Source organism: Pan paniscus, chromosome 9 (genome assembly GCF_029289425.2).
Source record: "Pan paniscus chromosome 9, NHGRI_mPanPan1-v2.0_pri, whole genome shotgun sequence".
NCBI classification, from domain to species: Eukaryota; Metazoa; Chordata; class Mammalia; order Primates; family Hominidae; genus Pan; species Pan paniscus.
In genome coordinates this window covers 132,888,834-132,912,363 of record NC_073258.2, presented here as the reverse complement: position 1 = coordinate 132,912,363, position 23,530 = coordinate 132,888,834, and the positions used below count along the sequence as shown (strand labels likewise).

Below are 23,530 nucleotides of genomic sequence, written 5' to 3'. Positions count from 1 at the left end.
CATTTGTACAGCCAACAAACATATGAAAAAAACCTCGTCATCACTGGTCATTACAGAAATGCAAATCAAAACCACAATGAGATACCACCTCACACCAGTCAGAATGGCAATCATTAAAAAGTCAGGAAACAACAGATGCTAGAGAGGATGTGGAGAAATAGGAACACTTACACTGTTGGTGGGAGTGTAAATTAGTTCAACCATTGTGCAAGACAGTGTGGCAATTCCTAAAGGATCTAGAACCAGAAATAGCATTTGACCCAGCAATCCCATTACTGGGTATATGCTCAAAGGATTATAAATCATTCTACTATAAAGACACATGCACTTGTATGTTTATTACGGAACTGTTCACAATAGCAAAGACTTGGAACCAACCCAAATGTCCATCAATGATAGACTGGATAAAGAAAATGTGGTACATATATACCATGGAATACTATGCAGCCATAAAAAGGATGAGTTCATGTCCTTTGTAGGGACATGGATGAAGCTGGAAACCATCATTCTCAGCAAACAAACACAAGAACAGAAAACCAAATGCCACATGTTCTCACTCATAAGTGGGAGCTGAACAATGAGAACACATGGACATAGGGAGGGGAACATCACACACCAGGGCCTGTCAGGGGGTTGAGGGGCTAGAGGAGGGATACCATTATAAGAAATACCTAATGTACATGATGGGTTGATGGGTTCAGCAAACCACCATGGCACATGTATACCTATGTAACAAACCTGCACTTTCTGCACACGTATCCCAGAACTTAAAGTACAATAAAAAATAAATTTAAATAAAAAAGGTAAAAAAGGAAACATTTATTAAATTATTTTGCTCTCCTGCTTAAAATGTGCTGGTGTATTTTTATTAGAACAAGTCCCACAGTTTTGCGCATGGTTTTCAGGTTCATGCATGAACTGACTATAGGGGCTCTCATCACAGCATCCTACATCACTTCCCTGAGCACCAGAATTCTTGCTGTTCTTCATACGCACCAAATGCATTCCCCACTCATGGCCTCGGATTTGCAGTTACCTCTGCCTGGAACACCCTCTCTTCATACAACCCCTTGCTGTCTCATCTCGCTTGGGTCTCTAGGCTCTGTGCTGAGCTGGCATTCTTGCAGCACTAAAGTCACTCTCTAACGAAAGCAGCTCCTCCTGGCTTTCTTCACCCATGTCTTTTTTTTTTTTTTTTAATTTTTCTCCATGGCACTACCTCTCCCTGGCATTGGGTTGCATATTTATTTATTGAATATTGCCTACACTCCCATACTGCAGCCCGATGAGGCAAAGGCTGAATTCACCATGCAATCTGCAGCACCTAAGTATACACTGTTGTGCTTTAGCTACTCAATAAATATCTATTGAATAAAAGATGATTCATTCTGCCTATTTATCATATATCTGCTGTATTCTATCATTTCTGTTCAATCTTATAAATCCTTCTTCTCTTAAAAAATGAGTCTGGAGTTGTTATGATCATTTTTGTAGAAAAGAGAGCTAACCCACATGGATCAGCAGGCAGAAATAAATCAGACATCAGCTAGTCCATAATACCCTACCTATTGCCACACAGGAGAAAAGCTGGACAGAGAACCCCTAGTTCTCCCGAATAGGCAATAAGGGAGGCCAAACCAGAAACCTGGTAGTCGTTCCCAGCCTGTCCTCCACCCTCATTCCCATCCCACATTGGACCAAGCATCAGGTTCTGGCAGTTTGGCCCCCAACATATCTCTAAGCCCTACCCTCTCTTCTTCACTCCCACTATCTCATGACCTCTGCCCTTGACCTTTTACTGCCTTCCTGAAGATTGGTCTTCTTACTCTGGACCACAGGAAGACTTGGCCTATGGAGAGCTACCCACTTACTGCCACTGCTGTACCTTCAGGGGCAGGAAGAAAAGGGGTTTCTGCCCTGCCACAGACACAGGTTGCAGCTGAAATCTGTGAGGTGAGGTTTCACCACCTTCCACTGGGAACATGTGGGATTAACACCAACACACCTCATCTCTTATTGCCGGGGTGCATACAGGCATGTACATCCGCTCCTGCTCCCCTAACATCATCAGGCTCTCCAGCCCATTCATTCCCCTAGAGAAAAGAATTTCCCCCTTCTGGCCAATCTTTCACTCTCCCCCACCTTCCACACCCATCCACTGGGCTCTCTGGAACACCCACAACATAGGCAAGATGCTCCCCGAGACCATCAGCCTTCAGGCAGAGTGCTCCCTGAACTGCCTTCATTTATTGAAACCCAGCTGTTTCCTGAGGGGAGTGCCTCCTCCGTAGCTTTCTCAAGAAAATTCTGAGTTGTCTGTTTTGGCATGCAGAGGTTGGGGCTATGATCCTCCTCGTAGTGGAGGATCCTCCTCAATTGGAGACCTTTGCTCTTTCACACTTTTATTGAATAGCCCTGCTCCTGCTGGTCTGAAGCTTCTGCCACCAGGCAATGTTGCTCCGCCCTCTCTTCTTTTCTGCCAATGACTGATATCCTGAGTCCCTCAAGATTCATCGAGGGCTTTGACACTTGGCTCACAGCCCAACTTGTCACTAGCCTCAGCCATTATCTGGGGTGACTGCAACGCTCCTTGTGATGAGTCCTCAGACACCTGTGCTGTCACCTACCTGGCCTCATCTTCTCATGGGCCTTCCCCTCTGTCTTAGCCACAAGCTACCCCCGCCATTGGCCTGAACTTGTCATTCTTTGAAATCACTAATTAAGGGACCGCCATTTCTGACTCGAAACTCATGTCTTTCCAGCATGCTTGCTCAAGTACTCAAATTATAAACTCATGTTTATTTTATTCACTTACTTTTTAAACAAATATGTATTGAATGTGTATGATTTGAGAGGCAAATTGGTGCTAAACATTGGTGCACATAGCAGTGAGCAAGGATAGGCATGCTTCCTGCCCTCATGAAGCTTAGAGTCTAGTGCAGACAGGGAAGGTTTTAAATAGGTTCTGTCACCATGTGGCTATGTTGATGTTCCGTGAGCGTGCCGGCTGGGTCCTGATATCATGCCTTTGTAGTCACTGTGAACCCTGCCAGGAGTACTCCTGTCGAGCTATGCAAATGTCAGTCCCCCTTTTATGAGGTATCTCCTTAATGAATCCATTCTACCACTCTATTTAAGTCTACAATCCCTCAAACACATACCTGATCATCTCTTTGCCTCTTACCCTAAAGCAATTACCATATAACATATTACAAGTCTTCCTCAGCCATGTGCTGATTTTCTCTCCCTCCCATTAGCATACAAGTTCTGAGAGGCCAGGGCTTTGGTCTGCTTTGTTCACTCATAGGTCTCTAGTACCTCAGAGAGTTGCCCCGCACACAGTAGGTGCTCAATAAACAATTACTGAACAAATAAGTTAATCAAAATTGCTTTACCAAAAGGTTTTCCTGGGGACAAAATCCATACCATTTTCTCTGCTTAAATCCTTTTCTGGACTAGTGTGTGTCAAAATAAATACATCAATGAGGGAGTAAGCCATTTGTCTTTTTCTATCTTGCAGATAACTGGCCAGATATCTTCAACCACAGTCAACTCAGCGAAGCACTCCATAAAGGGCGAGGCAGTGATGCAAGGAATTAGGGGAGGAACAGCCTCCCGGGCTGCAAATCAGTTAAACAGGGGGAGTCCTGAATCTATTATGGAAGAACTGTAAAGTCCAAAGTCATTTTGTTTAACTCTGGATTAGAAGGAGGAAAAGAGGTTTGTTTTTCAGGGTGGGGTGTGTGGGGGTGAGGGCAGTAAGCAAAGAAGAACCCACCACCGTTGGGTAGAATAAGGGGCAAGATGAGCCTCCCAGGGAAGGGGCCACATCTTCAGGACTCCGGGTTCTAGTGCAAAAGGCAGGCTGCGGCTGTGCCATGGTATTTGGAGAGCCAGGTGGCAGACTGGGGCCTTGAGGAACTGAGATGATTCTCTGCTCAATCCCTTTCAACTGTCCTGGTTCTGGAGAGAAAAGCATTTTACACAGCTAGGAAGATGAAGAATGCCAACTCCCACAAAGACAGGTGGGGAAACTGAACAGACTCAGATAAGAAAGGACACACATACCCTGGAGTCTGGCAATTTCTTTTCATGTCTAAAGCTATTAAGGTATAAAACAATCTTCTAATAATAATCAATGCACAAGACACAGCATTATTTGAGTGAGTGATAGCATTTAACATGAGGAAAACATAAGTCAGGTCAGAGGGAGGCTGTGTCCGTCCTGTGCGCCACGGCCATCCAGGTGGAAGAGAGGAAAGAGAAAGGTTGACTCAGTTGGAAGAGCTCAGCTGCCAGTGAGGAAGAAGTCCAACCTCCACACAAGGGCTCTGTCCTTTGCCACTGAGGTGCTCATCTCCAGACCTACTGGAAGAAGCCTGAGGTTGCTGGGGAGGGTGGAATGCAGAGACCTGGCACACAGCAGAGCCTGGAGTCCAGCACGACGACACAGGTGCGGGTAAATTTGTAAGAATGCTGTGAGAATGTGCATAACCAAAGGACCGGGTGCCCCAAGCTGGTAGGTGGGATGAAACCAGAGAATAGACATGTCCCAGAGAGCGAGATGAAGCAGTGGGCTAGACATCAAGCAGGAAATCAATATGCATTAACAATATGGATTTTGGAGTCAAAAAGACTTGGATTTGAATTTCACCTTTGCCATTTAGTATTTGTGGGCAAATTCCTTCTCCTGCCCCCTGATTTTCATGCCTTCATCTCTAAAATAAAAATAATGCCTACGTATTAGGACCTCCATGAGAATTAAGTAACATAATGCTGATGAAGAAGATTGCTGGGCACAGAGCACATTTACACAGCAGCAGTTCTCAAACTTGAGCTTGCATCACAATCACCTGGAGGAAATGTCAAAATCAGGCTGCTGGACCCCACTCTTACAGCTGTCGTTCAGTAAGGCTGGGGCATGAACTAGGTGATGCTGGTTGATGCAATGGTCCAGAGACTGCCCTTTGAGAACTACACTACCCAGCACAGCAATGAAGCCCCTGCACTCTGGGGACAGACCGACTACCTGGCTTGGAACCCACGTCTGCAATGTGGCACTGTGCCACATTAGCCCATTAGCCTGGGCCCATTAGCCTGATCTCCCTAAGCCTCATTCAAATGGAAAAACATATTAAGTTTTCTCATTGATAAGGTGGGCTAATAAGAAGACCTGTCTCGCCTAGTTGTGAAGAGTAGATATTACTATGCATAAATGTTTTTAGAAGAGAGCCCCCGACATTCTTGCACATCCACCAACTGTTAGCTATTGTTATGACTGAATGATACTGCCTCTGGTGTTATTTAGACTCCAGGAGAAAGGCAGTCGTCATGGGTCAAAACAAGACTCAGGATCCGAAAGTAGGCACAAAGTCAGAACAATACACCTGAGGACCTAGTGATATGGATGTTTTCATCCGAAAGTTTCTCCCAGCTTGGTTGGCAGTGCTCAGAGGGTCCTACACAAGAAACTCCCCAAGCCTTTAGCTGGTCTACAGTGGTGTGACTCGAGGAGGTAACCTGGTTGTGATGGGCGGTGAGATGTCCCACTAAGGACCTTCTCATACTCCCAGGCGGTGCTGACTCTTATGGGTGCTGGTTGAGAGATGGGGTCTCCTGCCCTGTAGGGGCTACCATTTTAATGAGACTTTGCATCTTACTGAGCTATAGCTGGTTGGCTTCTGTGGGGAGGATGATACAATCTTCTTGCTATTATGTTTCCTTTATTTGTTCCATCAAAACAGTTCTGCATGGTAACGGTCACCAAGTACAGGCATAAATAGCTTAAGACTCTGGAGAGTGTGGGGGAGGATGCTGTTAGCAATGTCTGAATTCAGCAGACATCTGATTCTACAATATTTTTCAAGGGTTTTAAAATAATTGGGTAAAACCACAAACAGTGTCTGTGGTATGCACTCCTGCCCTTGGTTTCTAGAATGAGGCTTGATTTCATATGTTCTCAATTCAGCACATTGAACTCATTAATTTCCCCACTAGTCTTTTTATTATTTCTCTCTTCTTTGAAGTAGGAAGTTACACAGCTATAATAATGCTTTAAACCAGATCATAAATATTAAATTTACAAAAACCTTTATTGACACTGGCAAATTTTACCCTAACTGCATCTATCTAGCAGTAATTTTACAGTTAAAGAGAATGACAGAGTTAAAGAGTGATCTATAAATGTCTTCCTCTGTTTTTTTCTCTCCCACCTTGGTCTGCCTGTCTGTGTTTAAGCCATTTGTGTAAGGAGTTCCTGGACACTTTTCCCCAATTTGAGGTTGTACCACTGGTTTATCTTTGTCATAATTAATCCCTTTTTTTCTGTATAGATTGAACCTAATGCTGTATGTTTCACAGCTACTCTGAACAGGAAGCTGGCCACTTTCCATTATGATGCAATTATTTTTTGTTCTCCCACCATCAGTGACTACTGTAATATCTTTTGCAATGGCAATTACTTGGCCCTCCTGGGATAGCTTCTTGGGGTACTGGGAATTTTAATCAAGCACCTATGTTAATTAGAAAATGGTGGAGATGATAGTGGTGCTGATTAAGCACCTTTGAATATCTATCCATTTTGGCAATGGACTGAGTTGAGCTTTTATAAAGATTCAATCTTTTCAGAAAAAAAATAACTTGAGTTTCCTTCCCTTCCGTTCTTTTCTCATGGGTGGGAGTGAAGAGGAGGGGGCTGGCTGAAGGTCTGCAAGCTAACATTATTGGACACATACTATGTGTTGTTATGGGGCCAGGAGCTTTCCATTGGTGCACATGTTTAATCCTTGTCATATCCATGTGGGAAGGTATTATTATCTCTATTTCACAGAGTCTAAAGCTCAGACTTGAGTACACATGAGGAAGACAGCGGGGGGGAGGGCCTTTTCTTATGAATTCCTTTGATTGGTTTGGGAAATATGAGATGATCCACAGTCCAAACTGATGCAAAGAGATACATTATATTATATTACATTTAATAATATAATATTATACATATTAAATTAAGAGAGACTTAATTTTAGAAAGGGACTGAAAACTACATCTACAGTATCAGATACTTCCTCATTCAACGATCATTTACAAGACCCCAAAACATCTGTTGCTTTATCAGACACTAAAGACAAGACAGCTTTAGGGTGGTCCCTGGCTGCCATGATCCCTGGCATGACAGAAGTAGTCAGAGGCCCTTGAGTACCTGTAAGAGGTGCCATAATTGGAAATGCACGCAAAGTGCTGTGGGATCTCAAAGAAATGGGTGAATCACTCTGCCTGAAGAAAGTCACAGAGGCTTTCAAACTGGTAGCATTTGAGTATGGTCTTGAAACAAGGGTAGAACTCAAACCAAAAGAAGTAGGGGGGATGGAAGGAGAACAAATGGCGTGTGCAAAGGCAAAGACATCTAGTGTGTGGAGAATGTCAAGTTGTTAGTGTGACTGTGGTGTGTGGAGAAAATGGGGTCTAGAACCAAATCATGAAAATGCTAGGGTTCATGCCAAGAAGCAAGAATGAAATTAATAAAGAAGCACATCTTCAGAGAGGTTTATCACTACTCCAGCATGACCCAGCCAGTGAGTAGTGCAAGGGAATACAAATCCCCTTGGTCCTGCCTTCAAAGCCTATCTCTTTCAGACACATTGCTGCCTTTGCTCATGGAAATGCAGTCACTGTTAGTAGCAGAAGCCTCAGAGAAGAGCCAGGCATTGCTTAATGCTCAGACCTGAAGGCCCAGTTCTGGTCCTGAAGCAGAAGAATGAACAAGATGGATAATTCATACTTGGCCTCAGGAAGCAGATACAGAGTGGCCACACTGACTAGTTCCCCTACCTCCCTCTGGGAAGGAATAACAGAGGGAAAATTCCTTCTATTAATTGTCTCTCCCGGATTCTGATACTCTAGCAGAAGATAGGCAGGCAGCTGGCAGTGCAGGAGATACCCTAGGTAGAGAGCCTGCCCTGACAAATAGCAAAAAGACTAAGATCTCAAGTCTTGCCTTACGCCCTAGGTCCCTCTTTCCTAGAGACTTGGGCGACTTCAAGATTTCATAGCACAGCCAAGACTAAAGAGTTAATTTAATCACTGAGGCCCCTTCTTGGATTATTGCAAAGAATTTACAGCCCATATTGACTACTGACAGGGCAACCCAACCAAAAGGAGATTCCAAGAGTTGTCTAGAATTGGCATAGATGGATTTAGAAAAACTTTTGCTTTCTCTCTTTCTCCCTTTTTCTTCTCAGTCCTTTGGTGTTGGGTGGTTGCCCTCTGTGGGTAAGGTGATATCTTTAGTTCTGTTTTGTCCTCTTCTCCCCTCCCCAGCTCCTCTTTGCTGAGGAAGTCTTTCTCCTCTGCCATTCTAATGATCTCAATGCCACACGGGGACCTGGATGCTGGTGCTGACAGGCTGCTCATTAGTGCCAGGGTGCTGCAGTCAGCCGATGGCACGCCAGAGCTCTGCTCCTGACACTTTTTCACAGAGCTGTCACTGGAGTCATGGAACCTGCCAGCTCTGGTTGAACTCAAGCTGTGATACCTCTAGTGCCAATTAGTGCTTTAGTGTCCTGCTTGGCTAGGGAGAAGGCCTTATCAGTGCTTACAAATAGGAAAATAGGTGGATGTATGGTGGGGTGAGGATATTGGGGAAGGGGAGGGGGAGCACAGGGCTCAGGGCATTGGCCAGGAGAAGAACTCTTATCCGGGTGTCACTTTGCCTCCATCAATTTGGTGCCTTTTAAAACTCCAGAAAAAAGAAACAGGGCAGCCAAATGTCCACTGGACCTCTTCAAGTAGAAAAGGAGAACTGAGGTGGGAAGGAAGAGATCTGGAAGTTGAGGAAGGTTACTCAGCCCTGTCGGTATGGAGAGTAGGCCATGCAGATGTACCCACTTCACGTTAGGTAAAGAGAAAGACTTGCAGAACAAGGGCTTGGCTTGGAATCCAACAGACAGAAGGCTCTGCTCTAATTCTGCTCCCAGGGTCTTTATATGACCCTAGGGAAGATCTCTTTTGATCTCTAACCCACCTCAATTCATATATCAGGAGGCAGAGAGAAAGAAGGAAAAAGAGAGAAAGAGAGAACCTGAGAAACACACACACACACCCCACACATACACATACACACACACACACACACAGAGACAGAGAGAGAGAGAGAGAGAGAGAGAGAGAGAGAGGCACAAGAGTGGAACTGAATTTAAAGTACTTTTCTTTTTTCTACCGATTGATTTCTTTCTTTTCCTTTTTCTTTAACCTATAAGGAATGGCAAATTTTCATATACAGTTGAAATAATCCCCCAGGTGATATCGGGATTGCCTTAGGAAATCGTGGTTGGGAGCCACCCGGGGTTTAGACACAGGAGTACTTGGTACAGCAAGGCACCAAAAGGGCCAGATGCCCACTAGAATGGCCAGATGAAGAGCAGTTGCAATGAGACAGCCATGACAGCAGAAGGGAGCTCATAGATGACCCACCGTCCAAGTCACCTGTGAGCCTCCTCTCTTCTTGCAAAAGGAAACTTGAAAAGGAGTTTCTTCTTCAAGGACAAGTTGAGTCCTGCCACAGCAAGGTCCCCTCAAGGGGACTTCAGGAAAGGCTTGGAGATCTTGTGAAGACCAGAGAAAATATCCTGGAGACTCGCCAGCCAGAAACACTCCAGGTCTCCATGCCAACATCAAAGTGAAGGACAACTTCTCAAGGATCAAGATAGTCTTTGAACTGGGAGAACAGGCAGGCCTCTTTGGGGCATTGGCAAATATCAGTGCTTGTTCACTGAACTGACCAATATTTATTAAACATTTCCTAGGTGCTAGGCATTGTGCTAGAAGGAGAGAATCAAAGAGAAGTGAGATGCAAACTCTGATCTCAAAGAACTCATGGGACAGGGACATTGAAAATAAACTGGAAAGGAGGACATTTCTGTGAACACCTTGCAGGGCTTTGCTGAATATCCCTACCAATATCTCAGTACAACGTGTTATCTAGGTAGCCTAGATGAGGTTTTTATTGTCAGTGTCTTGTTTGATGACAGAAAGGTGAAGGTAAGTGCACCCAAGATGGGAGCTCCATTAGGACACTCAGTGATCCCTGGCTGCAAATGGATAGTGACACCCACAGATAAGTGATGAGACTCACTCCCTCACCTGAGTTTCATTTTGGGCTCTCAGGAATGTGGCAATGTAGGAATCCTAGCCTTGTCTTTAAAGCTCTTACAATCCAACTGAAACTGGTAATATAACAATAAGGCTTTCAGAATGCTTTTCTATGAAGAGTGAGGTCCAACACAGCATCTTTTGGAGTATATTGAAAGAGATCATGCTTCTATTTACATAGTGAAGACTCAGGAGAACCAGATAGCATGAACGTTGTTCTATTGGAGACAGAAAGCTGAGACTTTAAGGGATGTGCTAAAAAACACATTCTTGAAGGTCTAGATGTAGACAAAGGGCAAAGCACAGAGTCATGACACCAGGCACAGTGGGCAGTTGGCTGCCCTGTTCCTTTTTTCTACCTACAGAAGGTTGGGGTTCCACCAACGGTGCCTGTGCACCTAGTACCCTATGCTAGCACTTAGAAGGACTCCGGCTTGGGGTCAATAAGCCTTCATGCGGATGGAGATGGCTCCTGCTAGTGAGAGGAGTGAGATGGGGGCTCTTCCTCCTGAAAAGACCAAGGTCTCTGCAGATGCAAACAACATCTGCCCATCTCAAACCAGTTGTGCAGAGTCAGGGCAGGAATCTTTAAAAAGCTAGCTCACTTTCTCTTTGAATTCTGATAAATTCCTGAAGGGAACTACAAAGGCATAATGCCCATAATAATATATGGAAATTATTCAAACAATCAATGGAAGTGCCAAGAGGTGGCCTTGGAGGTCCTACCTCCCTCTCTGTACTGGACATGCACAACTGACTTTTTCTCTATCTGATATAAAGTGCTACACAGGGCCCTCCATCTCTGTTTCCACCTGATGGTCACTCCTAAGCTGCCCCTATATCAAAGTGTATGAGCCACGTCTAAAATAGTCCTTAACATTTCTGTACTCCTTTCCACACAAGGTAGTCAAGACTAGAAATGCACAATTTAAAGAGGTTTATATAAGTTTATCGCAAGCAGCACCACATAAGTGATAATGAAGGAAACAAGGACTTTTAAGAAATGTACAGAACAAACAGATCAGTCCGGAGAGAAAAAATGCAATGAAGTCATCAGGGTTGCCGAAAGAGCTTAGCCCTGATCAGCTGTTCATCCAGGGATTTGGCGGGTTCGCATGTAAGAAAGATCTTGATGGAACTGTGATCTACCCTCGAAGAATGACACAAAAGATGACAACAGCGCTCTTTCTTTGGAGCCTCCGCTAAGGTGCAGATCTTCTTCTCCAAGGAACACCAAGCCCGTCCTGGTTTATTTAAAATAAGCCTCCTTTAGGAAATACTACTGGGGAAAGATGAAGGCCTGACTGCTGAGGGTCTCCAGCTTCAGTTCATATTGGGCAGCAGCCCAGTGACATCTCTGATCTCCAAATAATCAGTCACTGGGAAATGGCACTCCGGTGAGTTCTGAGGTGATTAGTTATTGCTTGGCATGTCTCATGATTTTGAATCCGGGATAACTAAACTGGACCTGAGATCTGGAAATCACTGTTCATGTAAATTAATCCACAGGTACATTCTGATTGTCCTGCTCCTCTTTCCTTGCTCCATCTTCTGTTTCCATAGCAGCTAAAACCTCAGTAAAATGGGACACCTGGCCCAGGCTCAGGCAAAAGTTCCCTTGGGAAATGAATCTGTTCGATGGTCACAAAAGGGGAAACAAAAGACTCTTAACACACAGCCCTGTGAACATCAGCCAGGCAAACCCAAGAGGCTCAAATGTCAGAGGGGAAGACAACAAACAATTGCAAGGAGGGAAGAGAGAATGTGGAAAATAATGAAATTAAAGCAGAAACATTTCAGACGCTGCAAGAGAAAGCCAAAGCATAGAACAACAACAAAAATAACTTATAGAGAAGTTATAGGCATAAAATGGCAGGACAAAAAGGAGATGCATGCAGGAGAAGCGGGGGAAGAAACACCCAGAAAAGGACAAATAACTGTCCAGATGAGGGAATGAGAAGAGACATCAAACAGAAGACAGAGCCTCTTGACATCAGGCACAGGAAGCTTACCCTGATGATAAATGTTCTGCAGACTCCAAAGGCACACACTGGGCTGGCAACCGCCAGCACTGGGGACTGACATCAGGCTGTGATGAATGGTGCACACCGCGGACTTAGCATGCACCTGTCTGAATGGCCCCTCCTTCAGAAGGGCCCAGGGCCATTTTCCATCACTAATGATCTCATGCACAGCTGAAGCTTCCTCCCTGATTTTGGGCCAGTCCACATGTGAGGTCATTTCAAATGGAGACTGGCAGACACATGAATAGCTTTCAAAGACCCCTTGTTCAGTTACAGTGTCAAGAATGGTGGCCCAGGACAGCTCCCAGGAATTCAGGCCACACACAACTGAAAATGTCACACCTTCTCTGAGAACATCCATCAGGGCCAACTGTCACTGTCTAGAATTTGGTACTTGGGGCCCTTTCATAGTCTTACTCTGATTTATTAAAATGTTGAAGTATAGTGGACACTGTCATGCACAGTCACCTTCAGGAGCAGAGGACTTATGCCTCACAGAAGGACCGGCTGCTGGTGGATAGCCCTCGGTGGTCAGCCCCCTGTGTCTCAGGTGAAGAGAGATGCCTGGCCCACAGTCACACCTGTTTGGGGATCAGCCTACATTTGGACTGCTGTGCTGATGTAGAGGACCAGCTCCATCACCTCAATAAGGGAACCTTCTGAAGGGCAATCCTAGCTTCAGAGCTCCCCGTAGGCTCAGCCGAGATGTCCTACTGCACAAGCCAGCTTCTAACCTGCCCAGTTCTGTTTCCCACTTTTCCCTTCCATGGGAGTTGAGACCAAAAGCACCCCCTAATATGCGTCTTTCATGCCAATCACACACCTTCATTCATCTGTGCACACCTGCACATATATACATACATAATCACATACACACGTTTCACATTAATCAGCAATAAGCAACACAATTAAGGACCACTATTCATGTCTCTGCACAAATATCTTCTTTTCAGAGCCCTTCTCCGAAGAAAGCTCTTGTCATTCTGTCAACACATCCTGTTCTATTTTCTCACCCTTAATACCACCTGTTATATTGCATACTTTTTTTTTTGTCATCTGTCTCATGAGAATGTGAGTTCATGAGTGTGAAAACTTCACCGCTTTGGCTTATTGCTGTAACCCCCAGTGCCTAGAAGAGAGGTTGGACTATTACAAGCACTCAATAAATATTTAAGAATGAAATATTTTTATCTTTCTTGTTCCCAAATAAAAGCTAGCTTAATAATAAATGACATCTTGTCTCAAATTCTAAAGGTTTTAATGTACAATCCATGAAAGCACAAAACAACACTTTGGTCTACATAACATCTGAGCATTCAGATAAAGTAAATTTTTGCAATTTAGTCACATATTAAGTTATATTTGTTCTCTAGGATCAATCGGAGTAAAACAACAACAAAACCACAAAAACAGCTCGTGACCAGATTTTTGGCAAGGCTGCAGAGGCACAGACTTGGAGAATCTCCTTTTAGGAATATGGCCATTTAAAGCTCTCACCCATCATTATGTGTTTTCTCTATTTTAAAACAACCAGCTGAACAATTGCCACTAAAGCTTCATCCCATCATCAAACAACATGTAAAGTTCACCCAGAACACCTTACCACCATTTCACCCAGAGACAACAGGGATTAATTTCCAAGGGACTGGAGAGATACTGAGGTATGAATTCGGAAATCTTAGAGGGTATGCCTGTTTTGCAGAGAACACATCAACGTTCTCTGCAGAGCCATGAGTAGATTACCATCAAGTCACCAAAAACATAGACTCCTCTGGCGTAGGTATCAGCACCCATAACCTCCTACCAAAGGCCCCAAATTCCCCCATTTATCCTCATGATGCAATGCAACAAACTGTTCTCTTACCTTTGGGGGAGATGTGTCTCCAAGTAACCGTAGGCTCTGGTCTACCAGTTGCTATGCAGGTGAGGCTGATATTGTTCCCTTCGTTAATGGAGATATCTGAAGAAATCTCTACAATTTTGGGAGATACTGTGGAAACAAGACAGAATGAAATTAAAAATCCTCCTGAAACATTTCTTAGTTGTCTTAACATGGTAGTTGGCAGAACACTCCAGAGAGTAAAATATATGGACTACAGTAAGTTAACGATAAGAAATTAGAGGAATTACCTTAAACATAAAAAAGTCTTACCTTTAATTTAGCTTTGATTTCCTCCTATTTAAACACAAAGTCAGGGAGTCCGAATGGGAATAAATTCTACTGCAACACTGGAATAGCTGTTCTCCTAGCCTCCACCCTCTTCCTGTATCCACTCACCCCCACCCACCTCCAACACATATCCACGAGCCATCCTCCACACTGCATTCAGCGATGTCTTGAAAGAATGCAATTCTGATCATATCACATCTCTGTCTAAACAGCTCCAATGGCTCCCCATGGCCACCTGGTCATAGCCTGACTCCTTCTAGGCATGAGGCCATGCAGAATCAAGCATCAGCCCACCTTTCCATGGCCATCCCCAGTGATCCCACCTCTGCTGACTCCCTTGTTCTCCATCATGCCCTGTCTGGGCATAAAGTATTTGGGTTCATATTGTTCCTTTTATCCTTCCTGGGCAACTCCCAGCCATTCTCGTTTTCATTTTTATTTTGAGACAGGGTTTCACTTTGTCACCCAGGCTGGAGTGCAGTGGTGCAAATATGGCTCACTGAAGCCTTGACCTCCCATGCTCAAACAATCCCACCTCAGTCCAAGTAGCTGGGACTGCAGGCATGTGCCGCCATTCCTTGTTAATTTTTATGTTTATTCTTGTAGAGACAAGGTTTTGCCATGTGCCCAGACTGGTCTCAAACTCCTGAGCTCAAGCAATTCACCAGCCTCAGCCTATCAAAGTGCATGCGCAGCCATCCTTAAGGCCCAAAGCAAATGCCACTTTCTTTGTTGAAACTTTCCCTACCCTCTATACTTCTCTGCCCTTTTGGACATCTCAAATTGACTGCTGCTTCTTCATCCATGTGCCCAGAGCACATTCTACACACCTGGTGGGGAATCAAATTAAACCTCAGTTAGCCATAACATCTCTCTCTCTCTCTCCCCCACCTTCTTTCTCCACTAAATGACTCCCCCTAGGGAGAGAAGGGGTTCATTCTAATAGGTAAAGTTGGAGACAGGATGTCTACTTCCTTTGGTCTTCTATTTTGGAACCTTCTGAAGCTTATATTATGTTGTGCTCCTCCATGTGCTTATTTTCAGAAGCAGCACCCACAAGGACTGGATAGGGCCTGTGGAACATCCAGCCATTGCATGTGTGTGCGTTTCTTTCCGGGGTCCAGTCATAGAACCTCATTGTTGCTGCACATCTGAGCCTAATTCTCCAGTCTCAGCTTTACCACTAGTAAACATGTGATATTTGGTTCCATGTGTCTACTTATCTGTCTTATGTGTTTTAACATTCAAGTGGATGGAGTAAAGATGTCATTTATTGAGCTCCCACACTCCAATTCTAGACAGTTATTTCACTATGCTATGGTTATGTGCTTAGCATCACCCACTAGGCCATGAGCTTTCTGATGACCTGAACAATGTGTTACTTATATCTGTATCCACGCTAAGAGCTCAACAAATATTTACAGAATTGAGTGATAATGGTTATTCAAGGGAACCACCTTCCCAACCTGTGTGCAACGTGTCCATAACAACCTCAGAGTTGGGTCATTGGCAGATATTCTTTCAATCCTACTGATGCTGGTTTTGACTTCTTAGTTCTTGGCAAGTTAAGTGTCCCCTCCATCCAGCACTCTTCTGTTTCTTCATGTTATATTCTTTCCTTGAATAACTATTCCTCAGAGCCACCATGCTGTGCAATTCTAAAGCACACCATCCACCTGGCTTACAATGTGATCGGGCCTGCCGGAGAGCCCAGGGAAGCTGCATGATGACTTTATTGCTTGTTGCGAGGTCAGAGTGGGGCCCTCACACTAAAATCAGATGGGTTTGCAAATTTTAATGCTGGTCTTGCCTCTACTTGAACCATTACTCACTCATTCTTAGTTGTGTTGGATCTTTTCCTTCATGAAAAGGGGGTTTATAAAGATATCTTAGCCTTCTTCCCCTTCTCTCCTTCTCCAGTGTTACCTTCCATGTATGTCCTGCATCCACCCAATTGAAATGCTCATCATTAATAAGCGTGTGCTGTACTTATCTGTGCTGCACTGAGCTATCTCCTTATCCCCATGCCCTTGTTGCTGACTTCAGTGCTTACACTCTTCTCTGTGCCTATCCACATCTATTAAAATTGTTCAAGGCCTGAGAGAATTACCACCCCTTTGATAAGGCTGTCCAGATGAACCTGAAGAGGACGTGACCTCTCCTTCCTGGGGATTCCACAGCACTGTAGTGTCTCCTATACGGCATTTAAAGTAAACTTTTATGTAACATGTTCCCACCTTTCCTTTTATACTATAAATTACATTAATATAAGATATTTAAAAAGATCCTCATTTAACTTTTTAGTTTTTTGCTGTCCTAAATAGGGTATGTTACACAGAGTAAGCAACAGTTAATCATTTTTAGATTTCCATCCTCATTGAGCTTCAGATAGGCAGCGTGTGTGTCTCTGCATATGCATGCACACACACACACATACACATACACACTTAATTGCACTCCCATAAGCATTTGGTGGGACAGAAATAATGGAGAGTGGACATGGACAAGGGTTGGAGGAGAGAGAATGCTAGCCCTACAATCTGGGACTTTTAAGATGTAACAATGCCATTTATGGTTGTATCATTTTAAAAGCTACATGGAGCCTTCCAGGACAGAAAGGTAATTGATGAGTTAATGACTGAGCATTTGATTTGCTGACTGCCTGAAGGGTACAAGCTTCTAAATTCTCTTAGTTCTGGAATCATTTAAATTGATCATTGCAAAAATAGACACTTTGATGTGTTTTATTCAGAGTTTTAACTAGAGCATTCCCATCTCATGCACCAGCCACCTCCTTCCCCCACCCCCCAACACCAACCCATACGTTTGCTGGTCCCTGTCCCTGCTCACTCTTAGCACCCGCACAGCCTTGCTTGCTTCCTGGAGGACAGGCTGCCTGCAGAATGTCTGTGCTGGCCTTGCAGACGTTGCTTCAACTGTGCAGGTAAGTAATTTATTGATCTGTAAAGCACTCCGAGATGCTCTGCAAGGGATTATGTCACGCCAACGCCATGCAATAAAATAAAAAATGATGGACTTTGTGAACACAGGGTGATTTAGGGTTTGTAGTTGGAAGTGTGCTTAAAGTACATTTTAAGTGGAAATCAGGCCGGGTAATGAATTACTCTCGCTTTGGAAGGGCTTACTGTGAGTTCATTTTCCTGGCTTCCTGCATGATAGGTAATCTGCTAATCATACACTAGAGAACAATGGATAGTCCCCAAGCAGGACAGAAGGTGGTTTGGGCCAGAGCTGTCAGTGCAGTAAGTATATTAAATGAGACAATCGCACCTCATGCTTGGAAGAATCATCTAGAATTGTCTCCCCCCCACTAATAATTGGAAAATATCCAACTCATGAGGTAGAAGTTGGAGAAGTGCTTGCTGTCCTTTAAATTCTGCCTAAGAATACAGTTTGAAGGAGGCAAATTGCCCTTGGGTGAGTGAGAAAGACAGATCATTCATGGCATAGAGATGAGGTGGTTTGACTAGGGGAGCAATCCCAATTATCAGAAACAAATTGGCATATGCCTAAGATGCTAAGGGAGTCAAAATATGATTTTCTAGGTGGCAACTTCTAGTACATTGTCAGTATTCAAGACTACTTGAATTGATTAGGGTGCACTGTGGTTTTAGCTAAGCCATCCTCATAAGGAAGCTTCTGACCAAGTGTGAGATAGGGCTACTTATATTTTTGTATTGTTTCCATGGATACATTCTATATCTGACTTCTCATCACTCAGACTGTTAGAAACATACTAGGATTGTTTTGCTTATTTTCATTCATTCACTCCTTCTTCAATATTCATTGATCACTTTCCATATGCCAGCATTGTGCCAAGCATTAGAGACATAAACTAAATAAGATACCATCCTTTTCCTCAAGGAGTTCACAGCCTCAAGATATCAAAATAGATGCAGAAGCCTAATATTCTAATGTATGGTGACACAGAATGGTGAATCAGGTGTTATGGAGACACAGAGGATATACATCTAAGCCAACCTTGACATGGATGTCACAAGAGGCTTCTTAGATATGTGATGCCTAAGTTAAGCCCTAGGAGTAAGTAAAAATTAATCATATCTGGAGAGAAAAGGAGGAAAGATATCCTAGGCAAAGGAGACAACATAAGGCAAGCACTATTAGTAAGACATTTTGTGGCCAGGCACAACTGTTAATGGAAGAAGTCTACTTTAGAGGAGTAGTCCCCAACCTTGTTGGCACCAGGGACAGGTTTCATGGAAGATAATTTTTTCCATGAACTGGGGATGCGGGAAGGAATGGTTTCAGGATGATTCAAGCACATTACATTTATTATGCATTGTATTTATATTATTATTACATTGTAATGTTGTAACATATAATGAAATAATTATACAACTCACCATAATGTAGGATCAGTGGAAACCCTGAACTTGTTTTCCTGCAACTAGGGGGTCCCATCTGGGGGTGATGGGAGATAGTGACAGATCATCAGGCATTAGATTTTCACAAGGAGTGCATGACCTAGATCCCTCGCATGGGCAGTTCACAATAAGGGTTCGTGCTCCTACCTAATGCTGCCACTGATCTGACAGGAGGCAGAGCTCAGGCGGTATTGCCAGCAATGGGGAGTGGCTGTAAATACAAAAGAAGCTTCACTCACTCACCCACCAGCTGCTCACCTCCTGCTGTGTGGCCTGGTTCCTAACAGGCCACAGAGCAGTATCGGTATGTGGCCTGAGGTTTGGAGACCCTTGCTTTAGAAGCTGGGCCAAAAGTCATCCAATGAACATTTTGTGAACACCTACTGTTACACAATGGTGTGCTATGTATATGAAGGACATGCAGACATATACCAATTTGCCTGGCCCTCTATGAACTTACAATCTGTTTGGGGAAACAGGGCATGTAAACATTCCAGAGAGTTGAATAACAAGGCAAAATATGTTGGAAAATTGTGTATGATTGAATGTGAATGAACAGTACAAACTTTAAGTGCTATGAGTTACTAGGAGGGAGGATAACAGCTAGCGAGAGTTCCAGAGACGGCTTCACCTCAAATTGGAGTTTACTTTAGGTCTCAATAAATGAGAAACAGGTATCTAGGCAGAAAAAGTGAAGCTGTTTCAAATGGGACAGAATTACATGGGCACAGATGGGAAGGCAGAAATCCACAAACTGAAGAAATACAATGTCTACTGACTACAAGAGGCAACGCAGAGCAGGGGCTGAGATCCGGCTCTACTATGTTCTAACTGGGCAACCTTGGCCAAGTTACTTCACCTGCCTGTGTCTTGCTCTCCACATTTATAAAATGGAGCTAATAACTGTCTGAACCTCATAAAGACTGTTTCAAAGACATAGGAGTAAGTTATGAAATGCATTGAGAACAGTTTCTGGCAATGTGAAGTGCTCAATGAGTGAGTTTTAATATTGTATGTGCTTGGCAAATACATATATGCAGTGTCAACACAGAATGGACAGTCCATAAATTTTGACAGAATCAATGAAAAATGGGATACAAGATCATGAAGTGAATGACAGCCAGATGATGGAAGGGCCTGAATGCCTAGTGCCTAGGTTTTAGCTCTATCCTACAGGCAGTGACAAGCATTTGAATTTTTTTTAAAAGAAATGTCGTAATTTTTTAAAAATTTATTTTAAGAAAAAGAATCTGTTAACATTGTGTCAGATGGAGTAAAATAGACAGAAACCGGAGTCACAGAAATCAATCGACAGTGATGTTCAAAGCCTGGATTAAACTGTTGGCTCTGAAAAGATGAAAAGCAAGGGATGGATTGGAGAGCCATGCCCAGGAAAAATGCACAAATGGTTGCTAGGAGGACGACCAGGGAGATGGGGTCAAGCAGGAATGCCGTTCTGTTAAGTAGCATCTGGACGGCTGCACAGGGAGACCCCTAGACCTTCTAGGGGGAACTACTTTTGGGGAGAACATTAGTGCGATTAATTCTATCTTAGACTTGCTGATGGTGAGATGATGAGGGACATCCAGGAAGAATATTACTATTATGTTAGCAGTTGGAATCAGAGGATCGGAGGTCTGGGCAAGATCCCAGTTTGAGAATCCACATGAAAGGTAAAGAGCAGAGGGGTAAGAACTGACGTGCCAATAGTAAATTAGACCTGCTATGAGTGGAAGAGTCCTTTGAAAAGGTCATTGGCTTTTACCCACAGGCATGTATGTGGTGCCTCCTGGCTTCTGAGAGCTGAATCTAGAAAATATACCAATTATAGAAACAGAAAGACCAAGGAGTAGTTAGGATATGTTTAGGAAGAAAGACAGAAGCCAAGGGAGCCATGCTGTTTGGATACAGTTCTATGTTTAATACATTATGTTAATGTTTAATCCGGCTCTTATTGAATTTTAATTCAAATGTGTAAATAATTAAATAAGATAATTATTAAAACAGTATTCTGAGGAACTTCCCTACTCTTGGTTTAGCTTCCACTGCCCAGGTGTTGAGTTTTAATAATTATGTCATTAATAAATAGCAATTTGCTGTTTTCAGCACACAGTGGATATCCTATTAAATCCAAATTAGGATGCTTTATTAAGCACTGTGCAGTCCTGTGGGGCTGAGAATGCACATAAGCCACTTGGACCAGGTAACTGCACAGCGCATGCAGATCTACAGATCCCAGATGGCTTCCTTGGCTGGCAGTGGGGGTTCCCCTCCTGCCTCTCCTCTATCTTGAAGACTGGAGATGCCCACATCTCCTCCAGGCAGTTCTCACAGCAAGGGCTGCTTCACTGCTAAGGCCTCTTTAGGGACCTTTGTCTTTACAGAATTAATGGGACAAATCTGGAGTGCTCTTAACCTTTCTGGCTTCCAGACCACGTGCAGAGACACTAAGGCCTATGAGAACAGCCTGGTGCACGAATGTCCAACCCAGATCGGAAAGCTTGGAAAGATGCAACCAAGCGGGTGTTGGTTTTGAGAAAAATCCATCTTTTCCCAAGGGCCACTGTGTACCCAAGCGAAGCCTAGGCACAGCTGAGTGGTTCAGGTGGGATTCAGGCTGTGGCAAATGTGCTTGGTTAGGACTTCCCTTCTCTCATCCAGACTGAACGGAGAGATGAATCTGTCACGGAGCATGAAGGTAAACTCCTTCTTTGGTCTCAAAGGCCCTGCACACTCTGGACGCCGCCTCCCTCTCCATGCTCTTCCCACAGCATTCTCCCTTCCTCACCCTGCTGGCCACCTGTCCTCTTCAAATGCCTCAAGCCCACCTTTGACTCCATCCTTCACACTTGCCTTTCTCCTGCTACTCACACTGGTTCTGTCTAATTATTTCAATTTCAGCTCCTCACAGAAGCCTTCCTCAAACCCCCTTTCTACAAGAGAACCCCCAGCCTGCCTGGCTTGCTACACAACTGTCTGCCTCTCCTAAGTACAATGTAAGCTCCACTGGTGTCTCATTCATTGAAAATGGTCATCACATATCATAATGCCTGGCATCATTTGTGTTCAACAATTTTTCTGAGTGAATGAATTACCGTATTCTCTCAAGGCTGTATGCAAATGCAAACAAATTGAAATGACTGAATTTCCTCAAGATCTTTAAATTGCCCCCAAGGACTGTAAGTGAACATAATGATGTTGATAATTACCATTTATTAAATACCTGCTGTATAACAGCTGTTTGGCTATATTACCTTTATTTTATTTTTCACTGTATGAACCCCACAAATAGATATTCTCTCTAAGGCAACCAACTGCCCAGGTCTACCTGGAATTGGAGGGTTTCTTGAGACATAAAACTTTCACTGCTGAAACCAAAAGCATTTCAGGCAAATGGGGATGCATTGGTCATCCTAATTAGTTCCCACACTTTACAGATGAGGATACTGATACTCAGAGGAGTCAAGGAACTTGTTCAAGGACATACAGCTGAAAATTGCAGTGTTTTTTTTGTTGTTGTTGTTGCTGTTTTTTGTTTTTTGAGATGGAGTCTCATTCTATTGCTCAGGCTGGAGTGCAGTGGTGCGATCTAGCCTCACTGCAAGCTCCACCTCCCAGGTTCATGCCATTCTCCTGCCTCAGCCTCCCGAGTAGCTGGGACTACAGGCACCTGCCACCAAGCCCAGCTAATTTTTTTGTGTGTGTTATTTTTAGTAGAGACGGGGTTTCACCGTGTTAGCCAGGATGGTCTCGATCTCCTGACCTCGTGATCTGCCCGCCTCAGCCTCCCAAAGTGCTGGGATTACAGGCATGTGCCACCGCGCAGTGTTTTTTCAAATGGAAATAATATGGGTTAGAAAAATAACAAATGCACATGGAATCATGGGAATATACATGAAGATCCCTAAGGTCTCTTTTGATAAAAAAAGAACCCTAAGCTTCATATCAGAAGCCGAGGTTTTAAGCCCACACCCCACAGTTACTAGCTGTATAAGTGCATGGCAATCATTAGAGTCTCTGATTGTATTCATTATATATCAACACCTATCTTTTCTCCTCAAAATAGATGTTCTGTGGATCAGATTAAAATGTTAAGAAATCACTTTTTATACATAAAGCATTAATCAAATGTCCTTTCTTAGTGTTACTAAAAATGTGTACCTGTAGAGACCAATACGAAGAGAAATAGAGATTTTTAGTGCAGTAGGGGGCTGTTTTGGTTTGGACATTGGGATGGACCACACACCCTGCTGATGTGCTCAAGGTTTGAGGATAAACAGCATCTTTAAATGAGGACTCAGGCCCCAGGCCAGGGTGTGCTGTGCAACAGGACCCCATTCTTTTGTCAGCAATGCGCTTGCTGCCATCATTTTCAAGAACGGAAGGGTCAGATTACAGACATTCAGAATTCCAAATGAGAGCTTGAAAATGCAGAAAGCTCCTTAATGGCATAACCTCGGTGGATTATTATTCTCTTTACCAGAACCCTTTTGTCATTTGTTACATCTCATTCCTTCTCTCGCCCTCCATAGTAAAACCATTCATGTTGGCTAGAAAACCCTGAAGTTCTAGGAAAAAAACCTAGTGATTTTTTCAGGATTAGTCATAAACCAGTGGTTCTGAAGATTGGAACTTGTTCCTTTCAGGATCCACTGAAATGTGGAAGGAAGTCTTTATGAGCTCTGCCTCCTGACCGAGTTTTAGTCATTCCTGATGGAGACATAAGAGAGTGAAGTCCATACCATTCTTTCCTTATGCCATGCCTCTTGGCTTCGGGGCATAATGGT

At 43.7% G+C, this 23,530-nt stretch overlaps 1 protein-coding gene across 8 annotated transcripts in view; it reads right to left on the bottom strand.

The window, feature by feature from the left end:
* The window catches only part of NTM (neurotrimin), a 965,686-nt gene that overhangs the window by 110,101 nt on the left and 832,055 nt on the right, over positions 1-23,530 (bottom strand). For all 8 annotated transcript variants that reach the window (XM_055095115.2, XM_055095116.2, XM_008973271.5 and 5 more), the window contains one exon: positions 14,032-14,157. In XM_055095115.2, coding sequence (XP_054951090.1) covers positions 14,032-14,157 — 126 coding nt within the window. The remainder of the gene's footprint in view (positions 1-14,031; positions 14,158-23,530) is intronic.